The following is a 15,678-nucleotide window of genomic DNA, read 5'->3' as shown; positions in this document are numbered from 1 at the left end:
CTGAAGGTTGCCTGAATAATAGCAGCAGCCCTGTGCATCTCTGCAATCTTTTTTCTCACATGAGCTCCTCTGAACGCTGCCTGAACAACTACAGCAGAATGTCTCATTTTAAGGAAGTTCTCCCTGTGCTTCCTTTGGAGAAGAACAGCCCTGTAGCGTCTCTGGATGATGATGGCAGAGAGCCGCATTGCCTGAAATTTGACTCGTTCTCTGTGCTGTCTGAACGCAGATTGGATCACAGTTGCAGCCTGATGCCAGTGGGAAACTTCCTTCCTTGCCTTATGTCCTCTGAATGCTGCCTGCAGGACTATAGCAGACCGTCTCGTTCTCAGGTAGCTTTCTCTGTCTCTTCTCTGGACAAGAAGAGCTCGATAGTGTTTCTGAATGAGGATGGCAGAGAGCCGCATTGCCTGAAATTTAACTTGCTCTCTGTGCTTTCTGAATGCAGTCTGGATCAAGGTTGCAGCCTGATGCTGATGTGCAATCTCTTCTCTAACTCGCTTCCCTCTGAATGCTGCTTGAAGAATGGTTGCAGCCATCCTTATTTGTTGGTATTGCTTTCTTTGCTGCTTAGCTGCAACATTTGCCCGATATCTGTGCTGGACTTTGATGGTGTATGCTTTTAAGGACAGGTAGCGCTTACGTTGACGGTAGGACCTATAAGCTCTTTGGATGACTCTGACAGACTGATGTCTTTTTTTTAGTGTCTGCCTTGTTTTCATCCCTCGGAAGGCAGCCTGTAAGACAACAGTGGCTCTCTTTTTAGCTTTCAGTTGTTGCACCTCTGCTCTCATTATTTTATTCGCTCTAAAACGTTCTTGTAATATTTTACAAGCCCAGATTAGACTTTTGAAGCGACTTCTCTGCTGGTATTTTCTAAAGTGTGACTGAATAGTCACAGCTGCCATATGCCTAATATACAGCTGCTTTCTTACAGCGTACCCTCTGTAGGCGGCCTGCAGATGAACAGCTGCCCTGCGCTTTGACTGGTAGTCCAGATGGAGTTGTCTTGCCAGGATTGCTGCTCTGTACCTCTGCTGACATATCAGAGTGGCTGCCTTGATAGCTAGGAACTGCTTTCTGTCCTTAGTGGCCAAAAACTTTCTCTGAATAATCCTAGCCGCTTGATGACACTCCGCAATTTTCTTTCTGACACTGTACCCTCGGTATGCTGACTGAATGACCACAGCTGCACGTCTCATTGTTTGGAACTGCTTCATCTGCATATCTTTAAGCATTTTAGCTCTGTAGCGATCCTGAAGAATAACGGCGGCGCATTTCATGGCCAGGTATGCCACTCGAATTCTGTGCATCCTAAACTGAGCTTGGATTGCTGTTGCGGCTGTATGCCTCTTCTTTAGATCCTTCTTCACCATGAACCCCCTAAAGGCAGCTTGTATTGTTAAACTGGCCCGTTTCAGCTTCCTGAACTCAGCCTGCTGGGCTCTACAGAGGAGGACAGCTCTGTATCTGCACTGGATTAAAATGACTGCATGTTGCAGAAGAATGTATCGTTTCCTGCATAAGAACATTTTAACCACAGACTGAATGACAGTTGCAGCCTGGTGCTTTTTCCTTTGCTCTGCCCTAACTCTCATGCCTCTGAATGCAGCTTGGAGTGCAATGCACGCCGTTTTCTTCTGTAGATATTCATTCCTCATCTTGTTTCTCACCAAAAAAGCCTTAAAATGATGTTGTATGACCACAGCTGCTGCCCTTACAGATCTATACCGCATTTGCCCTTTATGTCGACGATAGTGAGCTTGTATCAGAGTTGCACAGTAATGTAATGTTTTTATCCGGTTCCTTTCAGCTCTGCCTCTCCAGGTAGCTTGGATAAGGATTGTGGCACTCTTCATAGCTTTATATTCCTTCTGTGCCTTGCAGGCTAATACTTTAGCTCTGTATTTCTGTTGTATCACAGCTGCAGTTTCTCTCAAGAGAAGATACTTCTTCTGGGCAGCATATTTCCTATACGCCGCTTGGATCTGTGTTGCTGCCTTGTGCTTCTTTTTCAGCAGTTCTCGAGCCACTTTTCCACGGTAGGCTGCCTGTATGGAAATAGCTGCTCGTTTCATCCTTACAAACTTTTCCCTTTCCAAGTCTCTTATCACAGAGGCCCGAAACCTCTGCTGGATCATCACTGCTGCGGATCTCATATTCACAAACAGTTTTCTGTCAACATGTCCCCTGAAGGCAGTCTGGATGACCGTAGCAGAGCGGTGCTGCAGCTTTAACATCTTAAAGTCCTGCCTCTGTGCCTTTCCTCTGAGATGAGCTTGGAGAAGCACAGTGCTTCTCCTGATCCTCTTGTACCGATGGGACCACAACTGCATTCTGTACCAAGACTGAATCTTTACAGCAGCAGCAGTTCGTTGAGCCATTTTATCTTTGTACCATCTTCTAAAAGCAGCTTGGATCACTTCGGCTGCATGGTTTTCCTTCTGGGTTTTATGATCTTTCCACCTTCTGTACGATCTCTGAAGCTTCACTGTAGCTTCCCGAATGAGGAGATATTGCTCTCGATCTTTTTTTAAGAGGAACCAAGTTCGAGCGTACTTCTGAAGGACTACAGTCGCCCAGCAGATCTTTGCATAAGTGGTAGCTGCTCTTTTCATTCGCCATTGGGCTTGAACTACAATGGTGTAATACCGGAGGCGCTGATAAGCCCTCAAGGTGAAAAATGCCTTCCAGTGAGCCTGAAAAGACAAAAAAGGAAATGTTTGTTGAATAAATTACATGCAGTAAGGTAACTACTCTGCACATAAACCATAGTTTAATACTAATATCCAAAACTGACATTTTTCACAACTTTAAACCCAATTGTATATGCTTCGATGCATTTTACTGATTTACATTGATTTACACACACTTATTCATAGTTTACACGGTTTTTAAGAGTTTTGAGTTATTTACTTAAGGCTTAGCTAAACTTTGAGCCTCTTGATGAGCTAAGCCAAAGGTGACCCTGCAGAATGTCACAGAATACAAATTCCTTCCAATTTCTCATCAACAGTGGAGGATGAAGTACTCAACTTGAATAAAAGTAGAATTCCATACTCAAATCTTACTTAACTACAAGTAAAAGTTAATCAGTCAAGAATCTAATCAAGTTAAAGTATTGAAGTACTCACTTTTGAAAACACTTCAAATTAAGTAATCAAAAGTACATGCATTTAATTGTTAAAAAATACAAATTAACTTTTCTAATATCAGTGCATTTATGTTTAATTTTCAGTCATTTTAAAGAACCTTGTAACTTTCAGAAACCACATCACCCCAGAGCACATCAGTCCTTACACTGACTCCCTGTATCTCAGAGAATAGACTTTAAAAAACTTCTGTTAGTCTATAAATCTCAGAATGGCTTAGCACCTAAATACATCACAGACTTGCTATCAGTGTATCAACCCTCCAGACCACTCAGGTCTTCTGGCTCCAGCCTGCTCCACATACCTAGAACCAGAACTAAACTTGGAGAAGCAGCATTTAGTTTCTATGCTCCACTTATCTGGAACAAACTTCCAGAAAACTGTAAAAGTGCGGAAAGCCTGAGTTCCTTTAAATCAAGACTAAAAACACATTTGTTTAGGATTGCCTTCGACTGTTCTATTTAAACAGTTCAACTGAAACATCATTAGTTCAACTTTTTCATTTTCTTTAGTCAAACTGTTTTTAATGTTCTGTTTTGTTTCTGCATTTTTTATTTTATTCTATTTTATTTTTTTTTTTCCTACTTGCTTTGATTCCGTTTTATTTTCCTATTTAATCATGTAAAGCACTTTGCATTGTCTTTGTACTAAATTGTGCTATACAAATAAATTTGCCTTGCCTTACCTGATGAATTGACGCTTGGAACCACACCAACAAAACTACACCAATTAGAACTTTAGCGTAAAAATGCCAGAAAAAATAAGGACAAATATTTTGATTATATTTTTTATTTAAAAACAAACGAGTCTTGATTCTCCACACACTTTCACTATGGAATAGATGTTTAAGCTTTAATCTGTTATCACAAAAGAACTACAACTCTGCTTTGAAAACTCATCCTACTGAATGACTTGGCCACATGGCAACAGCTAATGCCTTAATAAAGTTTTTGATATGCAAATAACATCTGCCCTGAGTTTTTCCACATTTTTGGAATGTCATGTAAATCTCTTAAACAGTGGTGTCTGAATTCAGTCCCAATGGCTGCTATCTGCCATGTTGAAATTGCATTTTTTTTTTAAAAACAGCAACAGTGGATTACAAAGCTAAGCTAAGCAAAAAATAACAAGTAATTATCACCTTCCTCAAAATGCAGTGGAGTAGAAAATATAATATTTGATTTTGAAATGTAGTGGAGTGAAAGTGATAAGTACACCCCAAGACATTACTCAAGTAAAGATATTTAAAACAAAAAAAGTACTTAACTACAGTAATCAAGTAAATGTACTTTTTTACTTTCCACCACTGCTTGTCAACCATTTAGAACTTTCCTTCCAAATGTCCGTATGTTAAAATGCATCCTACAATATTGTCAATGTAATGTTATGGCACTGTTTTTGCTATAGCAACTTGGTCATTTTTGCCCTTATTTACTGTAATTTGTGTCTTTTTAGGTTGAGATTTACTCTGTCTTCACAGACCTTCTTCAGCACCTACCTGGATGACAGACGCTGCTTTATGCTGCAAATCCCGAAGCTGAGCCTCCTTTTGCTTTCTCAGCCAGTTCTGAGCCAAGTGTCTTCTCCAGGCTGACTGAATGACGATGGCAGCTTCATTCTGGCGCTTAACTCTACGTTTCATCAGGAAACGTCTCACCACAACCTGGATTTTCAGGGCTGCCTTGTTTCTCGCCTAAATTGAAACATGAGGGGAAAGGACATTCAGGAACATATGAACCTCAATATACTTCTTAATCAAGCATATTGAAGTTTCACCTGAAAGTTTCAATTGTTTCCATTAACTTGAAAGTTTGCTTGTCCAGAGCCCATTGTTGCAGGACTTTACTGTAATCTTTGTGTGAAAAAGTTCTTACTGCTACTATCATGCATGAATCTGCCTGCTATAGCTGCATCTGTGCCTTCTGTGTGGTGGCAAAACAAATTTAAGGGAATTATCGCCAAATGTACTTCATTTATTTTACTCTTGTTAAATGTAACGCAACTAAAATTGAGTGCCTCTATTCTTTGAAAGCTGCTTTGCTAAATTGCAATTATATTGCAAATGCAATGAACTGCCCAAACCTAATTTGGAACCATAGTTAGGATGCAGAATTGTTGGCTGTCATTTCTTTAACAATCAGTTTATTCTTTACTTTGACCTCAGCAATATTATTTTTGTTTTATAAGTAGAGATGCACAGATCTGAAACCTGAATCGAATATTGGCTCAGATATGACTAATTGGCAGAGTCAGACATCGATGATTTTATATCAGAGAGCCAAACCAGGGAACTTTGCATCATTTTCTTTTTCTGCTTATTTGTTAATAAGTAATATAAAGTACATTAATATCCGTTTTCATCTTTAAGCTTTTCTTAACTATGGTTACATCAACACTAAATCCTTCATTCACACGGTACAAGGTTCATTAAGTCGGATCTGTATTGGATGTCGGCTGATGGGCTCAGCTCATCTGATTGGACCAAGAAAAAAAAAAATGGATCGGTGCATCTATATTTATAGGGAAACCCAACTATAGTTCATTAATTCAATAAAGAAAATAGGGGGGAATTGATAAACAGAAATATCATATCAGCAACTTTAGCAACTAAAGACATTAAGCCTCTTTAAAATGCAGATATTATTGTAAAGATCATTTACTTTTACATCCCATAATTTAAAGAGAGAAATATAACATTCCGAACCTCATAGAGCAGCAGATCTTTCTTCAGTTTGTGTTTCCTCCATGCAGCCTGTATGAGCCGCGCTGCTCTGGTCTCAGTCCGAAGGTCCAAGAGGCGAGCGCAGAGAAACGACAGGTATGACATCACAACCTGGAAAGGGATCAGAGGGTTTGATTGGCAGTTTTTAACAAAAATATAGGCTTTTTAAAGATCTAATTAAATGCTTATTTACAACGTTTGACTAACTCTGATCAGCAGCATTTAACAACACCATGGCTTTTTAGGCCTACAACTTCTCCTGACACACCATTGAGGATGATTTAAACATCCCATAGCAATACTTCAATATCACTGGAAGACTTCAAACTTTGCGAGTTCCTAGACCATTGTTTGCAAGTGGGACCCTGAAGAAAACCTCTGAGCTTTTGAAAATTTTATTTTTTACTCTTATGAAGGATTCAACCCATTATAAAACCAATTAAGATGGTGATGAGGTTTTCTGACCAAATCTGTCAACCTCTTCTGTGTGGACTTCCAAAGAGACATGGAGATGAAGTCAGGAGCAAATGAAAATATCCTAAAGTAAATATGAATTGAAATGGATTGGATAAGGCATGAAAATCAAGGAGGGGAGATGACAGAGTAAAAACAAAAAAAAAAGTTTGCTCAGCTCCAGACGTTTGCAGAAGCCTTTTGTTCTGGTCTCACCTTCTCGCTGGGGATGGTGTTGGACATGTCAGCGGGGTTGATCATGGCTGGTACGCCACCCAGGAAAGCCACTGCTGAGTTGACGAGTTTAAAGTTGTTCTTTTCATTTTCCAGAAGCTCTTTAAACTTCAGAGATGCAGAATCCTGTCCTGTTTAGATAAAACCTTACTTTGTCAAAACACAAGCCCATTTATAATAATAACTAAAAAAAAAAAAAAAAAAAAAAAACGAAATAGATAAACATGATCGCTGTTTTTTCCTAATAAAGTCAAACAAACATAAGAAGCATTAATAAAATAAAATGTTAGTCTAAAGAATCAAAAATAAATGAAATTTCTGCACACAACAGATCTGTACCCTGCAGGTCTGCTGGTCCAAAATCAAAGGAGCCGTCTGAGTCGCTAACTGAGCTGTTCAGCTCCAGCCGGCCCCTCGGAGAACACTCCACGGTCTGTGTGGTGCTGTGGCTGATGGATGCTTCCGGTAGGACACCGGGGTGGTAGTGGTGAAGAAGGAAGCAGAGGATGCGGCCATCAGAGAACGACACAGTGAAGTTCTCCACCTGCATACGCACAAAAATTACACTGCTTATTTACTTCCCACATGATTACACATTACCATGAATAATTCTAGCTGGCTGCCAAATCCGGTGTGAAGGCCTGAAGATGCTAGTTGTGTACGACTTATTAATTCTCAGATAAAATCTTTTGCATGTCAAAGCGGGGTGGACATATCTGCGCAGATCTTCTTTTCACTTCTGTCTCTGTGCCACAAAAATTAAAACTATTTTCCACATTTGACAGATTATGAAATCTTTACCCCATAGATGCATTCTATGGAATAAAGCCCCACTTAAAGAGCCTGTGCATCATCTCAAGCCAGAACAGATAGAGAATATTTATATGCCTATATTAAAAACATAATTAGATCTAGGCCTAAAGAAAACAAAAACACAGCAATAAACACCATGGAGCAGTTTATATGCTGAATGAAGCAGAGAGTCGATTCTCAGAGAGAGATCTGGGAAGTCTTTCTCTCTTTTTTTTCATAAAGAGGAGAGAGAGATACGCCACGCTTACCTGCTCTGTTTGCCCATCGTTATTTTGTTTTTTTTGTGAGGCTCAAAGAGGATCATTACTTTATCTGTTTTCTGTCCTCCTGAATTCCTATCATGGGTAAAGTAGCCTATTCTTTTTTTATTGTTTCATTCATTGTTTTTGAACAAGTCTGACCTACTTGCCGTGTATGCTCTGTGCGACTTCGAACTAACTGTTTCCCGGTGCAATTAACAGATTTTTTGTATTTTCTCCCAATGCTGATGTGTTTTACTTTGTAACTGCATCTGTCTTCCTGTAAGAACCATGAAATTGCTGCTGAATTGCTGTGTAGCCCTCTTGCTTAAAATTGTGTGATCATTTCCACTTTCAAAGTGCACTAAACACCACGACATCTTCCGACAAAATTTTCTGTCAGATCGGACACAAAATCGGATTCGGTGTGTGTTCTGGCCTTGAGGTTGCTACTTAAATACTCTGGTTCCAAAATATCCGTTTCATACCAGCAGACAGGAGGGCTTGATGTCATCAAAATGACTAAAAACTGAACATTTTTCAATCTCAGAGGTGCAAGAATAATTATGATTACTTCACCTGTGATTCCTCGTACAATCAAACAAGAGTTAAGTTGAATCTTCATGTCTGTTTTTCTTTTATTCATTTAAATTTAAGAGAACCATAAGAAAACTAATTTTACCTTTAGGTGGTAGAACTCACACACGGCGCAGACCCAGTCCATCAGCAGAGTAATCTTTCTGCTCGTATGTTTGTACGGCACCCTGGCCTTCACTGGACTCGGCTGGCAGCCCTTGTCGGCCCTCAAAAGAGCCAGTCTACGCTTGGTCCTCAGAGTTTTCTTCAGGAATTCGATCTCCTCCCTGAGCTGATCCTCATCTAGGATAACCTCCACCTTTATTCATCCGATAGTAGAAACATAATGAAATATTGGTCAAAAAGAACCACTATGAAAAGAGGTTGTTAGAATCAAAAGAAGATACACACTTGAAACACAAAGATGATTTTCCACAGGAGACTCAGGGTTTTTTCTCTGTGCCCATCCACAATGTCTCTTGAGTCAATGATGGACCCTAAGAACAAAGATAACAAATGAAGATTTGTCTAAATTCCATTTTTAGCCACTTATTAAACGTAAGTAAATGTTTAAATGAGAAAAGGAGGCCTTTTGTTACCACTTTCATCCTTGAGGTCAATCCCTTTGCCTTTGAGCACTTGCAAAGCTATGTCCACATTGTGCACTTTCTGAAGGCGGCTGATGGCAGGCAGGCGGAGCTTTGCGGACAAACTCCAGTCCTGAGCGAGCAGCTCCATCACACGCCTGGAAGAAACATCACACAGAAAGAAAAAATAAGAAAAAGAAAAAAGAGCCTCTGCAAAATTTCCACTGCAGATTTACTGTAAGAAAATACAAATCCTGCCATTGCAGGGACCGCCTGCCATCAGAAATAAGAGCAGATCTCCCAACCAGCATCAGAGCAACCAGTCCAATTCAGGAAGTCTCACTTACACTAAACGGACGCCGCATTTCAAGTCAACTGCCAAATTTTTCACAGCAAAGTTGAACTCGTTGAGGGGCGTCTGCACGTGGGACACGGGTAGCCCGAGGTAGGCGAGGTGCCGAGGAAGAATCCCCTCTCCACTCAGGAAGTCTCTTGAGAAGGCCAGCAGCAGGTCTTTACTCGCCTGTAAGCCGAACAAGAGAAGCTCAGGCTTAGGATGACTTAAACTCAAATTAACTCAAATGGAAACCTAGTCAAAGTGTGAAATATGACCATTTTTGCAGAATCTCTGTATTTTTGGTTGGTTATTTAAATGTGTGCATATCAGTAGATGTGTATATCCCTCAAACATTGCATTAAAGTAAGTATGGCTTTTAAATTAACACATTTCTGTTTGTTTGGACAGAAAACTGCACATGATTCTTAAGAATATTTTATCTACAGGTCTCAATTTGACCTTTGTGTTTTATACCAGTATTTATTTACATATGGTAACTAAGAACCGGGACCCCATCCCACCTTAAATTCTGCATCGATGCAGAACAGACAAGGATCGTGTTCGATCAGACGAGATTCCTTGGCTTTGTCTAAGAAACACACAAGCAGGAGCAGCTTCTTCAGTGTGAAGCGGGACAGCGCCTCCTCATGGCCTAAATGGAAAAGAACAGTGTTTACATTATGATTGCAGGATGGTAACTATCACGGATTGCTGTTCATGACATAAGAACAAGCAAATGTCCCTAATTTTGCTTAAGCCTCTAACAAATATCATTTATTACCATCTTTGTATAGGTGGGGCACCCGGGCGTGTCTGAACTCTGCAGCAATGTCTGGGTTCCAGAGCAGCCGCTGGAGTATGAACGTAGCCAGGCCCAAGATGTCGCTGTTGCTTTCAAGAGCAATCATCTCCCCAAAAATAGTCTAAGGAGGAAAAACACAGGTTAAAAAAAGCCTCAGTGTTTTGATTCTAAGAACACACAACGTAAAGGTCAAATTCAGCTACCTCCAGCCCGATCCTTAACCACAGAGGATTGTATGATAGCAGCCAGTTCAGGACCTTTTTACGCTCACCTGGTTAAAAAAAAAAACAAACATGCATCAGATAAAAAATATTTCACATTAAGGAATTTCTGGCTGTTGTTAATGTCAGAAATCATACCTATGTCTTTCCAGAGGTGGCGGTCTTTGCGGATTAATAGCCGCCGGGCCTCCACCTCCAGCTCCAGCCTCTGAATGGCTTTGACCATGGAATCAGAAGTGAAGAGCTGGCAGGCAGAGCGACGGAGGCGGTTGAGCTTCCGCTTAGCTGTGTAGGTGCTAAAAGACATCTCCTCCTTGGTGGGGGCTTTCGGCACACGGAATTTATCCTCGCTGCCGAAGGCGAGTGAGACGGCGCTTGCTGCCAAAGAAAATTAGAACATTAAATTAAAAAAATAAAAACTTATGAGCCATCTGCAACCTGAAAATCATTTAAAGTGTTTTAGTGCAGCTCTACCTTCAGGTACTTCAGTGATGACCTTGAAGTCATCGGGGGTGAGGACGTAGTTCAGCCAACAGGTGAACCCTTTCTCCTGCTTGTCTATCCACCTTTCATCATAGAACATGTTTTTTGCAGCGAACGGCATCGGGTGCCTTGGTAAAGCTAAAAACAAAAGAAGCAGACACAGAATACAGATTAAAATCTCCAGAATGAAACAGAAATAAATGTGATTATCTGAGGCCTACCAGTTTGTACAGGTTTGATGAAGGTTAGCTTTGCCTGAGCAACAGCAGCTACTTTTGAGATCCTCACAGAATGTGAACCTGAGGCTTTTAGAGAGCCTGAAAGGGAACAAGACAAAGAGCATAACCTCTGTAAACTGGAACAAGGAAAACAAATCTGAATATTACATTTTGTTCTCCCCCAAAGCGATATTGGCCAAACCGATGGAGCTTTTTACTTTGTGAGCTGACTCTGGAGCTTGGACGTTTAGCCTGGGCACCAGCAGTAGACCTTCCCATCCTCAGAGATTTAGTCGTCACAGTTTGGGCTGAGCCTAAAAACAAGTCTAATTTAGTTTTTTTAAACGGGGCGATGTGTTCTAGACAGTTTCTAAAATGCATGTTAGCCTTTGTCTGATGAATTTACTCACTTGTCACAACTCTCTGCTGCTGAGATGTGTCTCTTTTGCTGCGTACTGAAGGTGGGGGATCAACCTTCCCAACCCTGTTCCTCTTTACCTGCTCCTTCCCAGAGTCTTCGGTCTTTGAATGAGTTTTCAAGTACTCCTCACTCTTCCTCTTCTTGCCTTTCAGTGCCAGCTGAACAGGAAACAAATCTTCCTGAACAGAAACGGCCATGGACACACTGGACAGAGGTGGCGATGAGCTCCATGAGGTGATGGTGGGTGTTGTTGGAGCGGGGATCGCAAGAGGCGATGAGGTGGCCGAGAACGAAATGGGAGAAGGCGCGGTGTCTGGTAGGGTGGATGTCGGAAAGGTTTTGGTTAAAGGGGAGATGGGAAGCCTTGAATTGGGGCTGGAGGAAGTGAACTCTGGGATTTGATGTTTAGCATCACTCGGTGTAGTTTTTGTCTCTGTATCTATGACTGGCAGGCTCGGAGTTCCCGGACCCGAGTCACTCTGGCTGCCGCCATCAGAGAGTTCAAGCGTTTTCTCCAGAAGTCGGCGACGAGACTTCTTTATTTTCCTCCCCCCTGGACTGCCGACCTCCACAGATGCTTTGGTTTTAGTCACAGTGGCAGATGTGAATGAAATCTTTGCCTTTTCTGTTACTTTTTCCTCCTTTAAAACCACTTTTTTGCTGACGAAAAACGTGAGCCTTGGCTCATGAGATTGGGGCAGCTCCGGGCTAGCCAACATCGCTTCAGCACCGCAGGCACCATTCCCACTCTTAGACTCCAAAGAATCAGAAAACTCACAGCTAGAACTGGTATTTCTTGGACTACTGTCAATATGTGAGAGATCAGAGCCTATCAGAGCCAGGGCGTCGTTTAGAGATGGAAGATTGGGTTCAGGTGCCACACCACCAACATGAGCAGAACTCTGTGGGCTTCCCGAATCGATGCGAGGCATCAGCTTTTTCAGCACCTCAGGTGTACCGATCGGAGACAGAGTCCTGTTAAACACCTTAGAGAGTTCCTTGTTTTTAGGATTTTCCGCCATGCTATTAGCGTTAGTAGACAGGCTGCCAGAGTGGACGAGCTTTGCGGACGGGACAAGCAGGACAACAGGGGAGTTCTTCTGATCTGACAGGACAACATCTCCATGGGCCGGTTTTGATGCCTTCTGCTCGGCTGAATTTAAGCAGCGATGGTGAAAGGGTCTGTCCTTAATAAGGATTCTCTCTTTAACAGTTTGTGTCTCAGAGAGCGAAGCCAGTGGGCTGCGGGGCTTTTCCCGCTTATACTGAGGCTGCCGGGATACTTGGAAGGTTTTGTTTGGTGCCATCTTCCCAGGACATGTCATTCTCATAGACGTTTGGGGTTTTTCCATCCCCTTATTTTTGATTGAATCCCATAAGCTCTTCTGTAAAAAAAAATATAAAAAAAGTTATGAAGCTGTGTAGTTATACTAATATGTTAAGGAAAAGGTTTGACAATTTAGGATGTTAAGTCACTGTCGTCTACCAGTTAAACTTCCCAATCTGGCTATTTTCATTTTGCTCTTTGACATCATACCAAAATAAAATAAAATAAAAAAGCTTTTAATTTCATTTTCAGATTTTAAAAAAATTAAGCACATTAAATCGTATGTGTCATGTAAGCTTATAAATGACACCTGATGAAGGTCTTTAGCAAAAAAAACAAAAACAAAAACGAAATAGCTGTAGGCTCTGGCATCAAATGAAGAAATGACAAGCTGGACATAAAAACAGTGACAGTACCCACAGCTGGTCAAAGATAATTGCAACTCATTATTGCAGCTCTGGTTATTGGAACATACTGTGAAAGATCAACTGTGATAATCCTGGTGCTGTTGGATCTAAAACTTTAACTCATTCAATCTTTCATATATAGAAAACTAATAAAACAAAGTGTTATGAGCTTCATTTGTTTCATTCTTACATAACATTTAGCCAACTGGGCAACTCCTCCCTGCAGGACGTACCCACAGAAGAAAAATAATTAAAAAATTAAAAATTGTTTCAAGTATTTTGAGAGGGAGAGGAAAGAAGAAAACTGGCATATACTGTAATGGTTTTTAATATAAATTCCAAATATTTCTACAAATTTACATTAGGACTTAAAGGAAGACAAAGGGATCTCCATTCCTGAGGGTTGAATTATTACCAACCAGCCTGAAGTTATTAATCGGGTTGTTTGCTGATTGCATTACCAGCTGTGCCCTCTACTCAAAAACAGCTTATATTCTAGTATCACTCTACAATCAGCCAGACCAAAGCAGAAAACCATTTGTTAAATTAAGCTAAGTTTGTTATATTAAAGCACAGATTTTAATTAGGGCTGCAACTAACACTTATTTTGCAAATAGATTAATCTGTCGATTTTTTTTTAAGATGAATTGATTAATAATCGGATAGCAAAAAGTTCCTTAAAGAAAGATTATTACGAAATTAAACCAGATGAAACTAAAACTTCACCACTTTAGAGCATATTGACAGATTTTCTTTTTTTAATATCTTAAATGCAAAATGTTTGAACATTTTTTAAATTTTCATATAATTACTTCTCTAAGTGAGGTGCTCTGACAGCTAAATGCATTTTTTTAAGTCTCTATACTCCAATTAATGAATAATCGATTAGTAAATTAGTTTAAGATTATTTAAATAATCGGTTAATCAAGATTATGAGATTAATTGCCCTAATTTTAATACAAGTTTAGGAATAAATAACCCTATAATAACGGTTATAAATGCTCTGTTGGTGTTTAATCTATTTCTTAAAATAGTCTTTATATATATATATATATATATATATATATATATATATAAAGACTATTTTAAGAATATATATATATATATATATATATATATATATATACACACACACACACAAATAAATATAAATAATACATGTTGGAAATAATAGTGGAATAATAACCTTATGAGTCAGTTATATTCAGCTTCAGTGTGGAAGTACCTTTTTCTTTTTGGGGGCCTCTGCTCTTCCCAGTAAGACAGCCTGGTGTTTAAGGACCCCATTGGCATTGAATGTGAGGAGCTCCCTGACCCCACCTTCCTCTGCTGGAGTCCAACTTATTGTCAAACTGAATGAGCTCTCAGGCTGCAAACAAACACAAAAAAAAAGGAATATCTCTTCAATAACAGACAGGAACATTAGATAGGCATCTTGATGACTTTACATTTTTAACCAGAAAGTCTCCGTTTGAAAATAATTGTTCTGAACAGTCTGCTCTGAATAACAGTTCATCATACCTGGATCGTGAACGTGTCATGGTCCACAGAAAAGCCTTTACTGGAGGGGATCTTTTCCACGACAACCTCCGCTTCGGCATAGTCAGTCGGGTTAACAATTTGTAAAACAGCCGATTTCGATGTGCCCACCTTAACAGTGCCAAAAGTAACAAAAGGTGGCTTTGAAAACTGAATGAGACTCAGAACCGGAATCTCATTTTCCTTGTTAGGGTCCTCTCTCCTCGCCGGACTGATGTTCTGAAATCCCCGCTTTGCTGAGGTTATCAATTCAGCCATATTTTTGAAGGATAAAAAAAATTATTGCTACATGATACGTGGTCCAAAGCAATTCAATTTAGAAAAATATTATCAGAGTCTTGAAACACGACAGCTAACAACAAACGTTATCTCAAATCCAAAGAAAGCGTGATTTTAAATTTTCTACAAAACAACCAGCCAATGAGTAGCAAGCAGCTTTTGAGAAACGTCCAATGGGTGAGCGTTTCTCTCACAAGGACACGCAACGAAGAACCAATCAGTGTTACAATTTATCTTTAAACAACCGTAGGCCACGCCTACATTTAGAGATCAGCTTTAGCGAGAGGTGCCACTCGTATTTCTTTTTTCTTTTTGAGAGTAACACAGGTGAAATGATTACTGTAGTATTTGGTTTAGTAACATTTCAGCCCATGAGGCTGCAACTCTTTGAACTTATCATGTGTATGAAATTTCTTTTTTTTATGGAGAGCACAGTGACAAAAGTAATCTCGTAAATTCTTACTGCGTGAAATATGTTTGTTTTCACAATCTTTGTCTAAATCTAAACGTAGCCTTTTCTCAAAAACAGGCAATAAAGGAGTATGAAATACACCACACAAAAAAGGATGTGTTGACTATCGATCTGATGTGGTCCTCTGTATATGCCAAACGAATCATCCAAGTGGTTAGCTCGCCGTGATCGTATAGTGGTTAGTACTCTGCGTTGTGGCCGCAGCAACCCCGGTTCGAATCCGGGTCACGGCATTAATCACTAGAGGCAATTGATTTTACACATGAATTTGAAACACACTATATTATATTCATGCACCCTATCACTTAGACACATACAAACTGTATTGCCAGCTGTTTACCGGAATTTTGGTATAGAAAACAAACATTAAAAGCACCAAAAAAAAAAAAAAAAAAA

The 15,678-nt window shown here is 40.1% G+C and overlaps 2 protein-coding genes and 1 non-coding gene across 3 annotated transcripts; 1 reads left to right on the top strand and 2 right to left on the bottom strand.

Moving 5' to 3' along the window:
• Positions 1-2: 2 nt before the first annotated feature.
• On the bottom strand, positions 3-2,718 carry LOC107101160 (abnormal spindle-like microcephaly-associated protein homolog; the record flags this gene model as incomplete). Its single annotated transcript, XM_015399951.1, has 1 exon — positions 3-2,718. A coding segment is annotated over exon 1 (2,616 nt), but the record flags the coding sequence as incomplete, so codon positions are not given.
• A 1,897-nt stretch (positions 2,719-4,615) lies between these two features.
• On the bottom strand, positions 4,616-14,912 carry LOC107101166 (abnormal spindle-like microcephaly-associated protein homolog). Its single transcript, XM_015399960.1, has 18 exons — positions 14,514-14,912; positions 14,218-14,361; positions 11,248-12,643; positions 11,056-11,151; positions 10,841-10,936; positions 10,611-10,757; positions 10,275-10,514; positions 10,119-10,186; positions 9,895-10,036; positions 9,635-9,765; positions 9,124-9,299; positions 8,789-8,934; positions 8,601-8,686; positions 8,296-8,508; positions 6,901-7,105; positions 6,544-6,692; positions 5,857-5,985; positions 4,616-4,845 (listed from the first exon to the last, which is right to left on the bottom strand). Exons 1-18 carry the CDS (start codon positions 14,787-14,789, stop codon positions 4,627-4,629), a joined length of 4,059 nt encoding a protein of 1,352 aa, XP_015255446.1. The 5' UTR covers positions 14,790-14,912; the 3' UTR covers positions 4,616-4,626.
• A 531-nt stretch (positions 14,913-15,443) lies between these two features.
• trnah-gug lies at positions 15,444-15,515 on the top strand. The gene has a single exon. It is a non-coding gene; the product is annotated as a tRNA-His (tRNA).
• The last annotated feature ends 163 nt before the right edge of the window (positions 15,516-15,678 follow it).

Source organism: Cyprinodon variegatus, unplaced genomic scaffold, assembly GCF_000732505.1.
Source record: "Cyprinodon variegatus isolate N-32 unplaced genomic scaffold, C_variegatus-1.0 Scaffold1061, whole genome shotgun sequence".
Classification (NCBI taxonomy): domain Eukaryota; kingdom Metazoa; phylum Chordata; class Actinopteri; order Cyprinodontiformes; family Cyprinodontidae; genus Cyprinodon; species Cyprinodon variegatus.
This window is presented reverse-complemented; position numbering and strand designations above follow the sequence as displayed.